At 50.8% G+C, this 20,541-nt stretch overlaps 1 protein-coding gene across 3 annotated transcripts; it reads right to left on the bottom strand.

Annotated features, from left to right (window-relative positions):
• Positions 1-10,830: 10,830 nt before the first annotated feature.
• OTX2 (orthodenticle homeobox 2) lies at positions 10,831-20,292 on the bottom strand. Of its 3 annotated transcripts, XM_040969097.1 has the most exons (5): positions 20,214-20,292; positions 19,983-20,061; positions 15,356-15,571; positions 14,234-14,409; positions 11,307-12,463 (listed from the first exon to the last, which is right to left on the bottom strand). In XM_040969097.1, exons 3-5 carry the CDS (start codon positions 15,450-15,452, stop codon positions 11,843-11,845), a joined length of 894 nt encoding a protein of 297 aa, XP_040825031.1. In that variant the 5' UTR covers positions 15,453-15,571; positions 19,983-20,061; positions 20,214-20,292; the 3' UTR covers positions 11,307-11,842. The 3 variants fall into 3 exon arrangements, with proteins under 3 accessions (XP_040825032.1, XP_040825034.1, XP_040825031.1); XM_040969098.1 differs by having other exon boundaries at positions 10,831-12,463; positions 14,234-14,385; positions 19,983-20,217; XM_040969100.1 differs by lacking the exons at positions 19,983-20,061; positions 20,214-20,292 and having other exon boundaries at positions 10,831-12,463; positions 14,234-14,385; positions 15,356-15,588.
• Positions 20,293-20,541: the final 249 nt, after the last annotated feature.

The raw sequence follows: 20,541 nt of genomic DNA, 5'->3' as shown, positions 1-20,541 counted from the left end.
AAAATGAAAAGAAAAATGAAGTGAAAACTGAGCTCTGCAAAATAGCGGCTGTTCCATTTTGCATAGATCCTGTAGGGTTAAGTAAATTACCTAGTCCAACTAAAAATTTACAGAAATAGACTTTTTTTTTAAGAATATTGATAGATTATATTTTCTTTTTTTTTAAAGATTTATTTTTATTATTTTTTATTGGAAAGGCAGATATACAGAGAGGAGAGACAGAGAGGAAGATCTTCCGTCCAATGATTCACTCCCCAAGTGAGCGCAACAGCCAGAGCTGTGCTGATCCAAAGCCAGGAGCCTCTTCCGGGTCTCCCACGCGGGTGCAGGTTCCCAAAGCCTTGGGCCGTCCTCGACTGCTTTCCCAGGCCACAGGCAGGGAGCTGGAAGGGAAGCGGGGCTGCCGGGGTTAGAACCGGCGCCCATATGGGATCCCGGGCGTGCAAGGCGAGGACTTAACCACTTGCGCCATCGCGCCGGGCCCAGAAATAGACTTTTTAAAATGTCCTAGTCCAATTCTCTACTGATTTAAGATGCATGTAATTCCAGTGTGAGCCATCAAACCCATCAACATGCTTGCCATCATCATCATCAAACACGCTAACACAAGACCAAGCGAACAAAGGTCTCATCTCCTCCCCTTCTGAGCTCTAAGTTTTAATCAGTTCACACCTCGCAGCGCAGTCACCGGACAAGGAAAGAGTCTTGAGACTGTAATCCCTTACAGCTACTCCAACCAGGATGGTTTACAAGACCAACCAAATAGCACAGCTCTGCTCTCCCCAGCTGCTACCAGCCAGAAACTGAAGCCAAAGCAAGTTTTAAGCAGAAGCAACACTGCATAGTTAGTCTTCACCCTGTTTCTCCACAGCCAATTAGACAATTCCAGGACGCTTTAGCAGAGACTTTTTATCACAAAAGACGTCCCTTTAGGAATGCCATACAATGCATCGACCCTCTGACAATTGTTGCGCCATTAGTAATTATTGTGTTTATTTAGTGTATCCCGGTGGTGATGGGGTGGGAAGGGAGATACTAAACAATAGGAGTAATGTTTGCAAATACCACTTCATTAAAAAAGGCAGGGCAGCAAACAAAGCTTCTCGGAATGAATGAAGGTACAGAGCAACCTGGAGGGGTGTCTGCGACACTGTTTGCTGAACACTGAAATTCTGCCTTATGTCAAGTTGGTCTTTGATCCCATCCAGAAGAGCTTTGGGTTTGTATTATACTACTAATACCATACCTGCAAGACATAAACCTTAACACTCGCCCTCCCCCCCCAAAAAGCTTATTACAAAATTATCTGCAGTATATTGGAAGCTTGTTCAGTTTTTCTTCTGAGAATGTGACGTGTGAAGATCAAACAGGTGCATTATCTCCATGTGGGTAGCAGAGGCACAGTAATTATATCAAGCAGTAAATATACACTGCCAGGCCTTTGCGCTAGAAAAGAACACGCTGGAATACGGGGTCGAAATGTTCTCTCCATGCATGTGCTAAGTGCACAGAGCGTCAGTAACCCCCAAAGCCACTTGGTCTGGTTTTCCTCAGGGCACCAGCAGAACATTCTAGTGCTTTATTTTTGTGCTCTCTTTATTTTTGGCTCCTTGCCAAGCAGCTTCTAGCCTGAATTTGATGCCAAGTGAGTCTATTGTGATCTGCATCGACCTTACTGATTGGGAAAACAAAACCAATTTCAAAACAGATCAACTCTAAGTCTCTAAGACAGGAATCTGCTTTTTTTGTTTTTCCTGTACTGTGTGGGGAGAAAAAAAAAAATCCCACATCTATTTCCAACAGCTTCTTCTAGTTGCCATCATAGCAGTGATGTTCAAAGTTTATTAGGCAGAAAACACAGTTTTTCCAATCTTTCTAATGTGTATTGGATTCTCAGCTCCCATATCTTGGCCCTGGGGCATTTTCCTTGATAAAGGCCTCCTACCTTCCAGTCCCACAAAGACCAAAGACTTGGGAGATGAAATTTTTAAAGTAACCACTGAAGAAGAGGCTTCAATTGTATTGGCCCAACTGGCAATCTGAGGAAGGCCACATGAATTGCTAAGAGATAACTCCCTCGCCTTTCACCTTGGTCACCAGTTTGAATCAAGCAGAGATTAACAACGCCCAAGGGTTGTTATCATCTGGTGATGGCTTGGGAGCTGATATGAAATAAATTGCTAGTATCTTGCGTCTACTTGCCTAAGGTCACCCGGATCAGGCTATTTTAGGGACCAGATCCAAATCTTAGCTGCAATGGTTCCTCTAAATGAAAGCCCTTGCACAAAGACCAAATGTTAAATAAACCTGCAGATTATACTCCTCCTTGTTCTAATGGACATATCTCATGAGACAAGGTTGAGAGTAAGCTGGGGGGTCAGGGGAATGGGCGGAAGCTGTGGATCTTAAGTGATAGCTGAGTATTTAATTTCAATGTAACTGTGGCTTCGCTACTGGTGATCCTGTCACTTGGTCATGAATTTCTTGCGGGGAAGGTCTGTCTTCCTTCTGCCTTGGTCAGAGGGCCTCAGCTCTCTTGCTTATTATTTCATTCATCCTTGACAAGCATCAAACTTGAAAAACTTAGGAATTGATGTGTGTGTGGTAAACTTATATATCTAAACACACACATATAAGCACAGCGAGAGAAAAAAAAATCATTTAAATTAAATGTTCCAAAATTTGGGCCTGGTGCAATGGCTCAGCTGGTTAACTATCCCCATTCCAGCACTGGGATCCCATATGGGCACAGGTTCCTGTCTTCCCTGCTTGTGGCCTGGGAAAGCAGTGGAAGATGGCCCAAAGCCTCGGGACCCTGCACCCATATGGGACACCTGGAGGAAGTTTCTGGCTCCTGGCTTCAGATCGGCGTGGCTCCGACTGTTGTGGCCACTTGGGGAGTGAACCAGTGGATGAAAGATCTTTCTATCATCTCTTCCTCTCTGTAAATCTGCCTTTCCAACAGAAATAAGTAAAGGTTTCAAATAAATAAATAAAACTTATTTATGAATTTTATTTATAGTAATACGTGCTCAAGTAACACGTGCTCTGCCTCTGGCCCAGCTCACTGCTAAGTCCCCAGGAATAGCACAGATGACAGCTGGGCACTTTCAATCCTGCACCTGGGTTAGACCAAGATCATGCTCTTGGCTGCTGGCTTCGGCCTGGTTCAGTCTCAGCTGTTACAGGCGTTTGAGCAGTGAGCCAGGCAATGAAAGTTCTTCCCCATCCCCACCTTTCAAATACATATTTTTTTAAGATTTATTTTATTTTTATTGCAAAGTCAGATATACAGAGAGGAGGAGAGACAGAGAGAAAGATCTTCCATCCAATGATTCACTCAACAAGTGACTGCAATGTCTGAAGCTGTGCCGACCCAAAGCCAGGAGTCAGGAGCCTTTTCCGGGTCTCGCACGTGGGTGCAGGGTCCCAAGGCTTTGGGCTGTCCTCGACTGCTTTTCCAGGCCACAAGCAGGGAGCTGGATGGGAAGTAGGGGTGCAGGGACTAATTTAGAAATCCATGAAAATATTTTGTTTTTCAAAAAGTATCAGTTCTGGGCTTGGCACCGTGGCCTAGTGGTTAAAGTCCTCACCTTGAACATGCCAGGATCCCATATGGGCGCCGGTTCTAATCCTGGCAGCTCCACTTCCCATCCAGCTCCCTGCTTGTGGTCTGGGAAAGCAGTGGAGGATGGCCCAAAGCCTTGGGACCCTGCACCTGTGTGGGAAACCAGGAGGAGCTCAGGGCTCCTGGCTTCGGATCTGCGCAGCACTAGCTATTGTGGTCACTTGGGGAGTGAATCATCGGACAGAAAATATTTCTCTCTTTCTCTCTTCCTCTCTGTATATATCTGACTTTGCAATAAAAATAAATAAATCTTTAAAAAAATATCGGTTCTAGGGGCAGGCTCCATGGTGTAACTGGTAAAGCCATCCCCTAAGAAGGCAACATCCCAAATGGGTGCTGGTGAAGGTTGGCTGTTCCACTTGCAATCCAACTTGCTGCTAATGAACCTGAACAAGCATCCGAGAGCTGCCCACGTTCTTGGGCCCCTGCACCCAAGTAGAAAACCCAGGAGAATCTCCTGGCTCCTGGCTTAAGACTGGACTAACGCTGGCCATTGTGGCAACTTGAGGAGTGAACCAGTGGTTGGAAGATTTCTCTCTCGACCTTATTTTCAACTAAATAAATCTTCTATTAAAAAATCAATTACAGTAAGTCGATTTAAATGTTATGGTACTGTATTTTCTCTGGTTGTTACCATGAACTACTTAAGTTTTATTTTCAAATTCACCCTTTTGAACTACATATGCATCATAAAGATCAAATGTTATCAGTTATAAATGGTTTCAGATCTTAAAAAAAAAATGTATGTGGAAGGCAGAATTAAAGAGAAAGGCAGAGAGAGAGAGAGAAAGATCTTCTATCTGCTGACTCACTCTGCTAATAGCCACACGCTAGCCAGGAGCCAGGAGCTTTAGCAAGGTCTCCCTCGGTGAAGTGCAGCAGCCCAAGGTCATCTTCCAAGGTGAGGCAGGAGCTGCCTTACAAGGAAGTAGCCAGGACCTCAACCATTGCCCGCATGGGATCCTAATGTGCAGAATTACTGGCTACTCCAACAGCAGCTGCCCCTGGGGCTCAGATCTTTACTACAGGAATTTGGTGAAAGTTTTGGCTCTTTTGCCCAGAAAAACTATATTCCATACCTAGTCAACAGTAAAAAGTTTTCTTACAATAGGAAAGAATTCACTCATTCTATAAAACCTATCTATAAACAATTGTCCCCAGCGTGTGCTAAACCACAGGAAAGAATCTCTGATATCAATGCAGGCATCCTCTCTTCCAAACTTTGTCTTACTATTCTACTTTCTGACCAATATCCTGAAAGAAAAGAAAAATGGAGCCAAAGCAAGGTACCCATTGAAAATGAGTAGGAGCTGGTTGGAATCGCAGCTACTCCACTTCTGACCCAGCTCCCCACCAAGGCAGCTGGGAAAGCAGTGAAAGATAACTGGGTGGCTGTTGTCTACCTGAGAGACCTGGTTGGAGCTACCCACTCCACGCCCAGCTCTTTCTGCGGGTCGGGAGAGTGAACCCATGGATGGAAGAGCCCTCCAACTTGGTAACTCAACCTTTCAAATCAACCAATAAGTAAGAATTGCCAGTAGTGGCTTAATTCCCTCAAATGGTCCATCCTTGAAAAGTGGTTTAGTGCAATTGATGCTGAGTTTTCCATTTTTCTCCCATGTCAAAATCAGGTCCTGGTGAACCTGTTCTCAGACCAAAGGATGGGGAAGAGGCAATGAAGCAACAGGCCAGCAGGCCAGCAGGCTGCTTGGCTTCTAAAATGCACAGTGATCAGTGTAAACTGTGAGCAAAAACACAACTTAGTGTATTTTTAAAAATGCATTTCAGAGACTTGCATCCTTTCAACATTAAAAATATGAACAAGAGGTCTCCCTCCAAAATTACCTACTTTCAGACTTCAATTTAACAGCATTAATTTCATATTTACCCAACCCTCTCTCTACTTACTATAGGATGGCAGAATGACTTGAGCCAAACCTCACTCACACATCATCCAACTTACTTGAACTCAAGGCCATGAAGGACTTGGGAGGGAGGGCGGGCTATCTAGACACACCTGTAGAATCCAGAAGCTCTAACTCAAAATTCGTGTTGGGCCAATTGGTTAAACCAGCCATCTAAACAGGTCCTGGCACGGGGGACCCACCCACATGCCAGCTGGTGAGGTCTGAAGTTGAAGCAGGCAGCCATCGCCAGGCACCATCCTGGGACCTGGGCACCCTAGGGACCGCGCCTGCTCCGCGTTGTGGGCCACGGCACGCTCGGATTCCGGGTGCAGGCCCAGCTGAACCCCACAGCCAAACCAGCCTGGGACCCTTCTCCCTATGAGGAACCACAGGGAGGCAGCTTGTTGCAGGGAGCTGGCCCAGCGTAGGGCCTTGAGTGCGGCCACATCGCAGCTTCCCTTCACACGTGGGTGGGCGCAGAACCAGGGAAGCGGTGTGGGGAGGTGAGGCTCCCTGCCTCTGAGCGTAGTTGCTCTGCCTCGAACAGGGAGGTGTGACCCGGCCCTGCAGGAGATCGGGGCAGCCGGGCCACGTGCGGCCGCAAACAGGGCTGGGGCACTCTAGAGTCGAGACCAGCTCCCGCGGGTGATGCCTGGTTGGTGCGGGTCGGGGGCGGCTATCCCGATGGCCCACGTGGTGAGCCAGGCAATTCCCGGTCGGTTTCCGGAGCTGATTTACCGCGACACTCTGCAGGTGACAGGAGCCCTGGGGGGGAGGGGGGAAGGAAGAGCCCCAGGGCGTCCTAGCCGGGAGGTGTGGGATGGAGAATGAGAACCAAAGACGCTGGCCCAGTTCTGGGGAGAAACCCTGAACCCACTCTCTCCCCGCAGTCAGCAGGTGCTGCGCGCCCGGGGCGTAAGAACCCTGTGTATTTTCCCCGACGCGGGTCGGTGGAGGGGCGAATGAAGCAGGCACTGCGGGAGTTGCCGGGAGGAAGAGAGGCACCAGAACCCTGTGGGAGGGCCCGGGACCGGGCGAGGCCCTCGACGCGCCCAGAGCCACCGCCCTGCGGGCGTCGCCGCATTAAGGCTGGAGATGGGAGGAGCGGGGAGGCCTTGGACCAGCCTCACTGACACCTGGCGGTGACCTGGCGCCTACGGGCAGATTTTCCTTTTTCCTCTTCCGAGCGCCGGGCGGTGGTTAAACCGGTTAGATGGAGGACCGAGACGTCCTGGGCTTGGCGGTCTGAGCGCCTCTTAAGAGCATGGCAGCTGAAAGTGTGGTTTGGTCGTAAGCTGATAATCAGGTGGCTGTGGTCGGACACCCATTCCGGAACCTCTCAAAGTCCGCGTTATCACACGCACGACGTCCATTAGGCTCCAGTAATCCGCCGCCGACGCATTTTAGGACCATTTGCATGTTAAGGAGATTTTTATTAATGGTCCATGATCCTAAAATGTGACTATTGGTTCTAGGAACAGATTTTTTTTTTTACAACCCCAGACTGCGATAACTGATTTTTCCGTTCAGAGGATGGGGGCAGGCCTAAGGGGTGAGTGTCACCCCACCCAGGAGCCCTGGCTCGGGGACATTTGCAGCCCTTATGAGGGACGTAGGTGGTAGCTTCCCCTCTCGGAAGCGGTCCAAGAGGCGCGCACGCGCGCGCGCACACACACACACTCACTCACAAAAATACCAGTTATATGACTGCAAGAAATGAGCACTTTTTTTTTTAAAGCCCTTGACTAGAACTGGCTCCAAAATGAGCTACACTAGGAAATGGCGTGCCCATTCCTGCAGCAGGCGAAGGAGGGCACAGTGCTAACCTAGCTGAGAATGTAGCCCGACTCCTGCTCACCCATTTTCCGTGGGGATCCCACACTGAAGTCAATTCCACTTAACATTACATTCGCTGTGGGATTCTTTTCTTCCCCTCCTCCACCTCCATACCTCAGGCTTGCACTCAGAATTGAAGGAACAAGGTGCGGGAGCTGAAGGATTCGCAATGAGGCACCGACCTCGTGCCGTGTGACTTTTGCTCCGGGAAAAGATGCAGCAAGCGCTCCTTCGCCAGTCCCAGCCTGATAGTTATCTTTGACCAAGTAGGTTGGACTTGGGGGCTCCTTCATTTGAATTTGCACCTTACTTGTTTTTTTGTTTCTTTCCAGCATAAAATACCGGGCTTGTAGGACAGCAAGTCCGGCTGGAGTTCCGCTCTGGAAGAACCTTCCACTGTGAGCAAGGTGCTCCATGAAGGCCTTCCCTGTATGCGCCTGCCCCCTCCTCCTCCTCCTCCTCCGCTGGCTGGCAGAGAAACTTCTTCCAGTACCTGGTTTGGCTCCGTCTCCTTCGAACTTCTTCCACCAGAGAAACCACCCTTCCCAAACAGTGTGTAGATTTCATTTTTATACAGTAAAGAAATCATTGTTATTTAAGATCTCATATTGTTATTTGGAGCACCCGCTCGGAGCAATCCTATACAACGCGTCTCAATACACAGGAGCCCTCCGGTTTCACGTGTAATGTTAATTCTGGCCGAGACAAATCCTGTAATCTGTGTGGTTTCAGAGCCTACTCCTGAAACACGTCGGGGGGGGGGGGGGCGTTTGGGGTTTTGCTCGCCCCCCCCCCCCAGCCCCAGGAGAGTCTGGGGGCAGTGGGAACCAGGCGGCTGGGAGCACCCTGTGCTGATAAGGGTGTGAGAAATTCACGAGGGAACGTGAGGGTGCCGATAACGCATCGGAGCAAACAGATGTGTGGCAGAGACTTGGACCATTGGGTGGCACAGAAAGGAGAAAGGTGGCTGTGTGGTCCTTGCTACAGAGGCCTGGAGGGCAGGCAGACTCCAAGCTGGAGGTCATGGCTGCATCTGATACTTCTGGTTGTTTCCGGGCATGGGATGCACCGTTTTGGGTCCCTCTTTGACATAATTTGGAACGTGTCTCTGTACAGTCAGCCGCCACCCAGCACTGGCACGCCTGGTTTGGGAGTTTTAGGTTACAGCTTTGTGCAATAGTGAAGGTTGTTGCTGGGAGTGGGATGCGGGTTTGAACTTGCGGTGGGCGCGTCCCTGAGGCTGCAGCCAGCGCGCCTGCTTCTGGTTAAGTGGGGATGGGCGCTGGCTGCGGCCCCTGCCAGCAGGTAACCGGAAAGGGTCGCTGGCCAGCGACGCCCTCGACACCGCGGGAACCTGCCTCCAGCCGGGCCCCAAGGACTGCCTAGTGCTGCCCGCCGGGTTCCAAAAGGAAAAGGGAAGGCTCTGGGCTTAAACAAAAACATTCAGAACTGGAGCTAAGGGACCGGCCCAGCATCACTTAAGATTCCTCCCGGTAAATGCTCTCAGTGCGCAAAGCAGGCTTCTGTGGACCCCCCACTGACCCGAGCACGCCAGACTGCTGATTTGGCCTCCTTTTCCCGGGGTCTGCTGGTCTCTGGGACCCAGCTCGTGGCCTTCTTCTAAGAGTCTGGACTTTAGCTCCTTCCTGCGCATCGGGTACTGGCTTCCCGACCGGGCCACCCCCACCTCCTCGTCCCCCAAGCCCGGTGGACCGCTGGGATGCGCCAAGCCACGAGGACCCCCCGAGGCTTGCAGGCTCGGCGCTTTCACCTGCCTGCCTCCTCTGGGCCCCCAGCACCCGGATGCCTGAAAGCTCGGCCCGCACACGGCCCTGCTCGTGGGCCCGGCCGAAGAGTGCCTCTCCCTGCAGGTTATCTCCCTTAACGTGGGAAGCGGAGCTCGCTGGCTTGCTAGCCTGAGTGTGGGAATCCGGCAGCGCCGTAGCCTTGAGGGGTCTTGGCTGGGGGACACCCGGGGTGGCAGGCATGATTGAGGTGATCGCATGGTACCCGAGCAGAGCCCGCGGTTCTGTCCCCAACAGGCAGAGGTTCTCCAAAGCCGACACCTTAAGTGATTTTCGCTGAGATTTCTCGCTATATCTGTGCACCAGTAATTGCTGTTCCAGGGGAGGACCAAGCCTAGATCTCCGTGGGAGGCTCAAGATTGGGGGATGGGGGGAGACCTTTACATAGCAAGCCACCGGATCCCGGGCCGGCTCAGCACGACCCGCGGCCCACATAGCTCCCAGCACTCCGGTATCGCCATTTGATTGCGCTAGAAATGAACAACCCCACTGCCCCCCATGCTTTTAAGCTGGGGTATTTCCTTAACACCAAGTGCAAAGGCGGGAGGGGGGATCCATTTCTGCTTTCCTAAAGACTGAACTGTGTGGTCTCAGTGAAGCCAAGTTATCCCAAGAAGGGAAAGATAATATGGGTGTCCCGCACTCCTTCCAACTTTTAAGGAGAACAAACTTTTGAGTAGCCCAAGGTGGGTTGTCATTATTGTATTACAAAGTGTCTTCCCGACCCTCACCGCTGCAGGCAGTGGGAGGACACGGTTCTTCCCAATTTGCTTGATTATCACCCGAGAAAAAGCCAGGAGATTAAGACCCGGAATCTGAGAAAAAAACTCCAAGCAAGCCCCAAGGGGTCCCCATTTCACTCACTGTCAAAGGGTAGGATGATTTTCAGGAGGTAACAGAAAACCTGGCCAGGGAAGTTGGTTGCGAGCACTTCCTGAACAGAAAAAGGACTTCCTTAGGAAGGCTGACAGCTGCTTAACCTCCCTGGCAAAAGTTACCATCAGCTGCCTTGGGTTGATCTAATTGAAAAGTCTTAAAAAAGTCAAAAGGAATTTCAATGTTGCTTTTACCAAAGGGGCACAGTGATCATGGGCCCATAGTCTTTTTCTGGTCACAAACTTACAAAATGCAGAGAAAAGGACACCCCTTTTTTTTGAACCCACACCTCTGTCTCAAAAAACAAAAAAAAATCTGACCAGGATGCCTTATGTTCAAGTACCAAAATTATAGGTTTTTAAACTTTTCTGCAACTCTTTTGTTCAGAGATCACTTCTGCTTCAATGGCTTTCAGAGTCTGATTACGCTACCTCTCATGTTTACCTTGTTTTTGAATCTAAAGGAAAAAAATCTCCTTAACCAAATAAGAGAATGGAAACAAGAAATTCCTGGCATTCTCACTTTCCCAGAGACAAGTGTCTAAGAAATGTGCAGACGGGTGACAGGGAAGGCCGAGCCATCCTGATGAGTCACATACAGTGTACCCCGCAGTCACTGGTAGCTGCTTCATCCAGGGATGAGCCAAAGCATTCAAAAGGTCCAGATAAAGTCCGCTCCTCTCCCGTCTGCCCTAACACAAACGTTTTAGGAAAGAGGCTGGCTGAACGTAGGCTTGTCATTGCAGAGTACTGATGCAAATTAAACGGAACCCAACATTGTGCTAGAACCATTTTAATATAATTATACAGATCTGCCAAATCCAGGAAGGAAAGGTTGATGCATAAAGTCCGTTTCCAGTTTACATCTGCAAGCATAAACGACAATGATCTCGGCTCAAAGATGCATCAGGCTGAGCACTGCCCGGATGTCTCCCTGCCAGGCTTACCAACAGCAAGCGTGGAGGAGTTAGTGTCCTCTCGTCCACAGACACGATGCCGGCAAGTTTCAGGGCAGCTTGCCTCCAGCCAAAGGTAATTTTTTTTTTAAAAGGTAGCACTCAGTTGCTCTGAATTTTGATTATAATTATTACCTATTTAACCACAGAAGAACTCCTGCCGAGTGGAGTTCATGGTTGCATACAAGAACAGATCAGTTTTGAAGTCTAGCACGGATTAAAAACCACAGATGTACCATTTATATAAGACACACACTGATTGTCTCTTAAAACTACATATTGACTCCTTATGAACATTATTTTTTTTTTAAATAAAGTAGTGCATCTAGGACAATCAGCCGCACAATTCACACAGCCCTGAAAAGGTTTTCAGCGCCAACTCCCAGTTGGTCATGAAACGCGATTGAGACACTGTTCATTTCTAAGAGTCAACCAAGGATTGGCTAAAAAACACTGCAATACCTCCGCTCGGGAAGGCTGGCGCCCTCCCTCCCTTCTGTCCCCGCTGAAGTCACGTCTGATTCTGTTTTGATTTATTTTTGGTGGTGTTTGGTCGCACATGGCTAGAAAGCTTTTGATCACTTTGCAAATCAGGAAAACCAATAATCTAAAACTAGGACGGGATCTTAAGTAGATTGGTTTGTCCATTTCGGCTTGCCGGTGGGCAGGCCCCTTTAGGGCCCCCACTTTTCTCTCTATGCCTCGTGGAACTTTCATCAGAGTTGTCTGAGCTTCATCCCACCTAATTCTTTTTAACCAATGCCTGGCTAAAACCGGAATGTCCAGCCCAGTGTATTTGAAAAATCACCCACAAAAAGAGGTTCTATATGGGTCTTCACAAAACCTGGAATTTCCACGAGGATGTCTGATCTTTATAATCCAAGCAGTCAGCATTGAAGTTAAGCTTCCAGGAAGCAGTTTGGTCCTTATAATCCAGGCAATCAGTGGTAGAGTTAAAACCCAAGCTTGAAGCTCCATATCCCTGGGTGGAAAGAGAAGCTGGGGACTGATTGAGATGGCTGGTGACTGCATTGGTACCCATGGGACTGAGTGCGGCCCCTGGTCCCGGAAGCTGGTGATGCATAGGGGTCAGGTAAGAGGCACAGTCCATGCCCCCAAAGTAGGAACTTGAGCCAGCATAGCCTTGACTATAGCCTGACGCCTGAGTATACGTCATGGGGTAGGACCTCTGCATGCAGGAAGAGGAAGTGGACAAAGGGTCTGATAGTGGGGAGATGGAAGCGGGGCTCCAGATAGACACGGGGGCGCTGCTGCTGGCAATGGTCGGGACTGAGGAGCTAGAGGGGGGAGTGAACTGGCCACTTGTTCCACTCTCTGAACTCACTTCCCGAGCTGGAGAAGTCTTCTTCTTGGCAGGTCTCACTTTGTTCTGCCCGCCGTTCTGTTGCTGTTGCTGTTGCTGGCGACACTTCGCCCTTCGGTTCTTAAACCACACCTTGAAAGGGAGAGAAACCTCTGTGAATGTGGTTGTGAGCATTCTGAAAGGAGAGGTGGCTCCTAGATTATAAACTTGTCCTTCATGCACAGATGAGCTTGGCATACACTCGCCCCTGCCTCTGACACCAACTGGCGTTTCTGTCTATTCCCCCGGAATTACCAGGAAATTATCTAAAAGCACCCAAACCTGCCTAGTTCCTAGCTGAGAACAGGAAAAAAGGCAAGACAACCCCCAAAATCAGATGGCTCAAAATGTGTCTACTTCCCTTTCTTATCCTTTTTTCAACTCCAATGCATATATAAACACAGTGATCCAACTCTATTATAGAATATTCTCACAAGGAAATGGGACGGATCTCTGGCTTTGGGACAGAAACCAAAGACAAACAATTCTGTCATTGCATGCCAACAAGAGAGCAAAAGCAACCTAAACTAAGTCCACCTTCCAGGGAGCAAGTGCCAAAGGCAAGGCTGATTCTGCAACTCTACGGCTGGTCTCTCCTAGAAAGATTCACACAGCACAATCAAGGGGTAGCTATGCTTCCACTGGGGACACGGGTCTGAAAGCTACCATTTGCTAAAGGTTTCTGGATGACATGTGAGTGTTCCATGCCTTGAGCTAGATGCGGACCCCTTACTGCTCTCCCAGCCACCAGTCTGCACCTTCAACCTAGAGCCACAGCATACACTCAGTCTCCTGATTCCTGTTCACCAGCTCATCAACTCAATGTTCTGCCTACAACTTCCAAAACTCTTGACCAGCCATTTTCATGCTCTGTGGCCAGGAGGTGGAGGAGAGACATGTCCAGCATTCTTCCTGAGCCCTGGGTCCTCTTGAATGAGCTCTCAATATGGATGCCCCCAGCGTGGGAAAAGCTATACCAGCGTGGCCAAGCTCAACACCATCACCCTCAGAGCCAAGTGTTTCTTTTCCAGCCAGGACTTTGCCTTAAGCCTCATAGGTGCTACGGCTTCTCCCAACCCACTTTGACACAGTCCACACCGATGTTCTGACACTTCCAACAGCACATCCCTGCTGAAGCTCTCCCAGGTGTGTATGTGGTTTAGGTGCTAAATGCTCTTCCAAAACAATTCCATGGGAGACTTCTTCCCTGGGCACGTGGGAATTGACTTTCCCTCTCTACAAGTTTAGGGGGACAAGAGCAATGGAATGTCACTGAGGATATTATGTGGATATTTTATCTGTTACATAACTTAGAGCTGGCAAATTCTACTCAATCCCAAAAGGAGTCAGAGAAAACACACTGGGAGGGTGTGTGTTTGGGAAGGCATCAGCTCCTGCTTCAGTCTGCTTCTGCCAACAAGTTCAAATTTCACCTTGAACAGTCATTCACTCTACTTTCACCTGTGGAAACAGTTAGGGATAAATTTCTGTAACCCTTAAAAGCCCTTATTAAGAGCGAAGGGAGATTTCCACATAGCAGAAGCCAAGGGTTAAACACCACCAGAGGACCCCTGAAATCTGCCCAGGATTGAGGGGTCTGGCCTTGGGAACCCAGAGGGCCTAAGATTTTGCTTTATCCCTATTACTTGCCTGGTCACCTGGGCCAGAGGACCCCTGCCTATGGGATTAGGCGGGGGATGGGGGAGGCAAGGAAAAAAAAAGCCTCCACTGCTCCCTGGGGCTATTTAGCCCTTTCAGCTCTCCTTTGTCCTGGCCCAGACCTCGGCTCTCTTGGGTCCTCCACTCCCACACCAGGCTGGGGGGCAATGGGGACGCAGATCCAGCCAGGGGCATCTCTCCTACCTGGACCCTGGACTCCGGCAGGTTGATTTTCAGCGCCACCTCCTCGCGCATGAAGATGTCTGGGTACCGCGTCTTGGCAAACAGCGCTTCCAGCACGTCCAACTGCGCCCGGGTGAACGTGGTCCGCTCCCGCCGCTGCTTCCGGGGGGTTGCTGCGGGACAAGAAGCCCAGGGTCCTTTAGGGTGGGGGAGCAGTTTCTCAGTCACTGAGGCGCCAAGTCCCCCCCTCCCCCACACTCACTACCCTTCACCACCCTCTCCTCCAGCCTGTCTAGCCCGGGCCCAGCCAGCGCCCCTGTCTCCCCCACGCCCTTGAACCACGCCGTTCCAGAACAGCACCTATCTGCCCGACTTTAAAAATCGCCCCGAACAAATCTCACTTGGGAAGCCAACAAAACCAGCGAAATCAAAGGGGGCAGAGACCAACTCAAGCTTTCTAAAATCAGCCCTCCAAACCACGTCGCAAACAGAAATATTCGGGAGAGTCCTGGAGATCAGGCAGCTAGGATGGCATCACTCCCCCGATTTTTGTTGTTCGTTTAACATTCCCAGGCACCTTCCATCCATCTCCAAAATGGGGATTAGAGTTCGTACGTACACAGGTTTTTTTTTTTTTTTTTTTTTTAAGGAAACAGATGTGGGCGGAAAGGAAAGCACCGCAACCCCGCAAAGTCGCACCTCCGGGGATTAAAGGCTGGGGGCCAGGTCAGAGGGGAAGCCCCCCGGGCGCGGTGCGGTGCGGAGACCCGCCAGGGTCTGGTGGCGAGAAAACCCCGCCACTCCCAAGGCGGGTCTTGCTGTTAAGAATCCTTGTTCACCCCACCTCCGGGCGTGTTCCCCATTCAGTCGAAGTAAGAGGGGAAACCAGGGGAAACCGAGTGGGGGTTTTTGTTGTTTTGTTTTTTTTCTGCAACTGTTGCGCGGGGCACACACCTATTAGTTTCTTTCCCAGCCTCGTTATCTCCTCTCCTAGGTCAGCAAAATAGCCGGTGGCTCTAAACTGCTTCTTTGGAAGAAAATTCCAGAAGGGACCTCACCTGGAGCTCGGCTGGGAACGCTGAGGAGGGGGAGGGAGAGAAGTGAGCAGGATGTCGCACCCCGCGGGTGGGATAACGCACTTACCCGGGTAACCCACCGACGGGTGCAGCAGGTCCATCCCCGAAGTGGTCAGACTCAGTCCATTGACTGCGTAAGGCGGTTGCTTGAGATAAGACATCATGCTAAGGTTGTTTGGCGGCGCAAAGTCAGCCCAAACCGGGGGCACCCAGCCGGAAGGTCTTGGCTCGCCGGGGGAGGACAGGTTCAGGGTCCTTGGTGGGTGGGTTTGCAGTGACAGAACTAAGGTCAAAACAAACAGAGATGCTGGTTTACTCCATCGGGGGCCGCGGCAGCTCTCCCACGTTCACCATCACTAACTTGGAAAAGAACCCGCGGCCAGGCACAGCGAGCCTTCTTAAAGGCCAGCAGACAGCTCCCCCCTTCCCCTCTCCAGCTGCTCCGGGTCTGGAGGGGCAAGAGGGAGGACCAGATAAACCTGTCTTCCCCACCCCCATGCTAAACTTAAAAAAAAAAAAAAAAAACAAGTGCTCCAAGAAAGCAATTTACAATCTGCCTTCTTCAGGAACAAAACCCAGGCCTTCAAACGCGCACGTTGCATCGTTGGCTGGCACTAGCTAATTGTCTCAAACAAAACTTGATTGGGGCCATTTGCAGAGACAAAGAACTCTTTGGCTAAATAAATAATGCTGATAACAAAGCCCATTGGTGAGAAACAAAGAAACAATTCAAGAAACCCACCTCTCCCCAGACTGTTGCCTTTCCGCGGCAAAGATTTTAATTATCTTAGCTTTTTACCACTTTCCACTGCTGGGAACCTAAAAATGGCAGGCCATTTAACATATAAAATGCCAACTTGCTAAACGACAAACTTGAGAAGACTGCTCAGCCACTATTATTCTACATTGGAAGTCATTTCCAGTAACCATTTTCACCTAATTAGTAGTGTGGGTAATTAGATTTCGAGGTATGTAACACATTTATTAGGGTTTTGGAGAACCTTGATTATATGTGTCTAAAGAACTAGAGCTAAACAAACAAGTATTTGCCTTTCAATCGACACCCATCAAATATTTAAACCTACCGCAAAAAAAAAAAAAAGTCTCCAGATTGACACAGGACTTGCCAGAAATTCTCAAGTTAGAATCCCATCCACGAGATAATGACAACACCCCACATTTTGCAAGAAGCAAGGGCTTACACCTCGAGAACAAGCCGCTATGGCCTGGGTCTGCTGGGCTGGGGTGGGGGCTGCAGGAAGCAATTTTTCCGCATTTGGGTCCTCCTCTGCCACCAAAATTGCCTGCTAACTGCCTTTAGCACATTTTCATTTGGAAGAAAGTACCTGCACGCCAACACTGTAAAGTTGTGAAACTGATAAGATTTCTCCCTCCCCTGCAAGTTTTCCACAACTGTAGAAGAAAAAGTGCTCCTGGGGAAACAAAGGAAGAAAAAGAAAGTGACTTTCTTTTGCCGCGTCCTTCCGCTCTCCCCTCGAGCAACGAGCTCTAAAATCGAGGTTTGCGGTTGCTGCTAACCTGCCTTTTATTTTCCGAAAACGTGGCACTCCCCCAGCAAAGCTCTCTTAACTTTGGAACTCTGACACCGAGGGAGACCTGGCTTCAAAATGGCGGATGCAAGATGGGGGGGGGCGTCTCTCTTACTTTTAAAAGGTCTCGCTGAGTTTTAAGGACTCTAGGCTTCCCTCATTACATGGCTGAGGATTTCAAGGCCCAACGTTCTACAAATGCAACTCAGTCACCGGAACTTCTTCCTGATTTAAATGAGAGCGCAAAAGTCATGTTTCCCCACCCTTAGACCTAATTAATGTAACTGTATCTGTGTCATTCTCCTGGCTGAGTGTGTATGTCTTGATTGATAAAAAAAAATAAAACTAGCTACTGCTACAACAATTTATATATCTTGTTTTCTTTTTCAAGATACAATTAAGAAAAAAATACATAGCTTCAAATCGTAGTCATTTGTTTAAAGAGCCTTTAAGGTCTTTTTTGTTGACAGTCCTGCTACCTGGGAAAGTTCGCGAAATCGCGTCAGAGGTCTAAGAAATGGACCAGGTGGGAAGCATTCTGACACTTGGAGCTCTCACCCAATTAGGAATGTCTGACCCCGTTTACCATTAAGCAGCACATTCAAGAAAAGAGCTACAACAGGCATCAACAACAGGACCGAGAAGAGGCTGCTTGGGGTTCTTTCGCAGCTACCCTCGCAAAAAGGCTCAAACCTTCAGTCAAAAAGCTACGTTGCCTTTTACGCATGAACCCACCTTGATGAGGAGAAAAGAACAAAACCGACCCTTCTCCCCAAAAGCAAAAACAAAATCCCAGTGTCCGTCCTCCGCACCAGCTAGCCTGGCTGTGCGCTGCCCGTGGAAGGGGCCGTGGGCCCTCGCAGGCAGCTGGTTCGGGAAAGCCAAAAAAAGCGAGGACGTCTCCTCCCCACCCCTTCCTCTTTCCCGGCCCTGTCCAGAAACGGGGGTGGGAGTGGAAGTGGAGGTGGGGGAGAGCGAAATCGGCACCTTTTCCAAAACAGGAGCCCCCTCCGCCTGCTTGCGAGGCGCCCCGTGCAGGATTCCTACCTAGGCGCGCGCAGCCGAGTCCTGCAAGCCGGCGGCGCCCACAGCTCCAGGTGGGGAGCGGCTGGGTCTCGCCTCCCTGCCCCGCAGCCCCGGCGCTGTGGTCCCGCTCCACTGCCCGCGGCGCCCGGCGCAGCCCTTATATCTAACGGTCAGTTCCTGCAATCTGTCGCTTCCCCTCGTGTCTCCCTCCTCCCCATCCCCCCATCCCCGCCTCGTGTTGGGGTTTTTTTTTTTTCCTCCCCCTCTTCCAAGAAGCCCATCTACCAGTTGCTGTGTCCTCGCTCAATAATAATTACCTCGTCCGAGAATTAATTATAATAAATGTTTTCTTGATAAACTAACGAGATAATCCGAGGGGCACACGTCCCTTAATTACAGGCCGCCGTACTCAGCGCGGCGGCTCGTCCTGGCTGATTAATTTTCTGCTTGACGTAAGGGCGACCACACCAGGCGGACGGGCCTCAGTGGCCCGCGGCCGGGGGAGCGCGCGGCGGCCGCGGCGGCGGAAGGAAGGGAGGAAGGAGGAGACGCAGACGGCGGCGCCGTGCGCTCCGCGGCCGGAGCGGGGCTCCTCTCTCCGGCGAACTCCAGGGAAAGTTTGTGGCCTCAGGGACTGGAACAAATCCGTCCCAGCCCGGGAAGCGGAGAAACGGAGCCAAATAAGGGGGATCAGCCTAGACTAGGAATGGTCGTCGGGATGCAGCCCCCGGGGCGGCTGGGCGAGCGGAGGTCGCCTGGCCTGGGGGTTGAGGGGGAGGGTGGTCCCCTTCCACCGAGGGAGGGGGGTCTCCAGGCCTACTGTTCTCTCGTTCCCAGAACTTTTGGCGACTGCAGGAAAGTCCCGAAGGTGAGCACCAGACCCAGGCCTCCCCAACTCCGAAGCTTTAGGTTTGGAGGGAACACCTGCCCGGTTCCCTCTCCTCCAGCAGTATTGCCCACCAGCCCGGCCTCTTCTGGCAAAAAGGGACCCAAACACCGTGTCCTCCAAAAGGGGACAGACGAATTGACGGGTTCCCACGACCTCTCAACATCAAGATTTCCTAGGTGTTGGCGACACGACGTTGAGCCTAAGCCCACGCGCCTCCTCCACTCCCTCCCCACCCCGGCAGCCCCGGCCGGTGCCCGACCCCCAAGCCCTAGAAAAGGAGTGTTGAATGCGCCACCTGCGCTCGGCCTCGGGGCCTCGGACCTCGGTGGGAGGGTTCCGGGCACGGCCTCGGACGGAGCAGGGGCCACTTGCCCGCATGCCTGCCCGCCCCAAGTGCGCGCTGAGCGCAGCGTGGAGTCGGCAAAGTCACGTTGAAAACCGACGTTCGCACGCTCGCTCGGCCTGGCCATGGTGACCCCCGAATGTGTGTTGCTGGTGAGGGTGCAATCCCAGGTTTTTTTTGGGGGGGGGCGGGTTAAGAAGAAAAAAGGGAAGACCCGGAGGCCTTTGGAAGAGGCGGAGAACCAGGCAGCTCTGGACTGGGGAAGTGGGGCCGAGCGGGCGACCTGCGCCGGGGTTGGAGAGGGCGTCCGTGCCGGCCGCCTACCCTGTAGTCCGCTCGGGTCCCGGCCGGTGTTCTGGCGGAGCGGCCGGTGACCCGAGCGAGCGAGCGAGCCTCTAGCGTGCATCTCAAACAGGCGCCTACCTTTTAAATATTACTGCTTTGCTGCCTTCGTCAAGCCTCCTCTGCATGTTTTTTGTCTAGGACTCTTGCAAACGTCCTTGGGGATCAGCCAAAATCTGGGGCCCAAAAAACGTCCAATCGCAGAGAGCCCCGAACCGAACGGACATTGAAAGAAAACAACCGAACCGCAGACAAAAGCCCCTCCGAAAGCTCGCAGGCCACACTCGCGGGGTTCCCACCACGACGTCCCCGCAGAAACGGCGACCCCCGGGAGCATGCTCCCGCCCTCCCACTCCCGCCCGCAGCTCCAGATGGCGAAAATTTTGCCACGATCATAATTAGACCTCTAAATGGATAAGAAAAACCACACACAACTCCATCAGCCTCCCCAAGAGTTCCATGTTGGAGGAGATACACCGATCGGTCTGATGGATGTTACCGGCTGATGGCAGACAGACGGGCGGATATGGGGACAGCCACTTACCTTACAGTCGCATTGGAGGTTAGTAAAAAAAAAAAAAAAAAATCAGATTATCCTTCAAAATCCCAAATAGCCAGCTATCCTAAGGGAAACGAAGATTATCGCGTTAGAAACCTTGTAGGCTTCCCCTTCCATTAAAAAAAAAAAAGCACAACCAAAAAAATTTTTGTAAGAACAGAAAAGGAGGAATGTGGCTCGAATTAGGAACACGCGTGGGCCCCCTGCGATACATACAAAGCCAGATGTGGCGACTGAGGGCCGCGCGAGCGATTTTTTATTTTTAATAACAGTGGAGGCAGAGTCGGAGCTGAGGTCGGTTCCGCTCTCAGGGAGATTTGCTGAGAAAGCGCCTCTCTGGCAACTTTTTGACGCAAACTCTCCAACCAATGGCAGAGAGAGAATGATTGACACATCTAAGCCAGAGGGAAAATAATAAAAACACACAACAGGGGGAGGAAAACAGGCCGCTGCTGCACCGGGGGACGAGCAGGCAACAAATCCAGGCCTCCGACATTACCAGAACGTTCTTGCCAGACGCTGGGCTCCGCTTAAAATACACTTT

The sequence above is a fragment of the Ochotona curzoniae genome, unplaced genomic scaffold, assembly GCF_017591425.1.
Source record: "Ochotona curzoniae isolate NIBS_2020 unplaced genomic scaffold, NIBS_Ocur_1.0 scaffold_4701, whole genome shotgun sequence".
NCBI classification, from domain to species: Eukaryota; Metazoa; Chordata; class Mammalia; order Lagomorpha; family Ochotonidae; genus Ochotona; species Ochotona curzoniae.
Note: the sequence above shows the minus strand (reverse complement) of the source record. Positions and strands in the feature narration are given on the sequence as shown.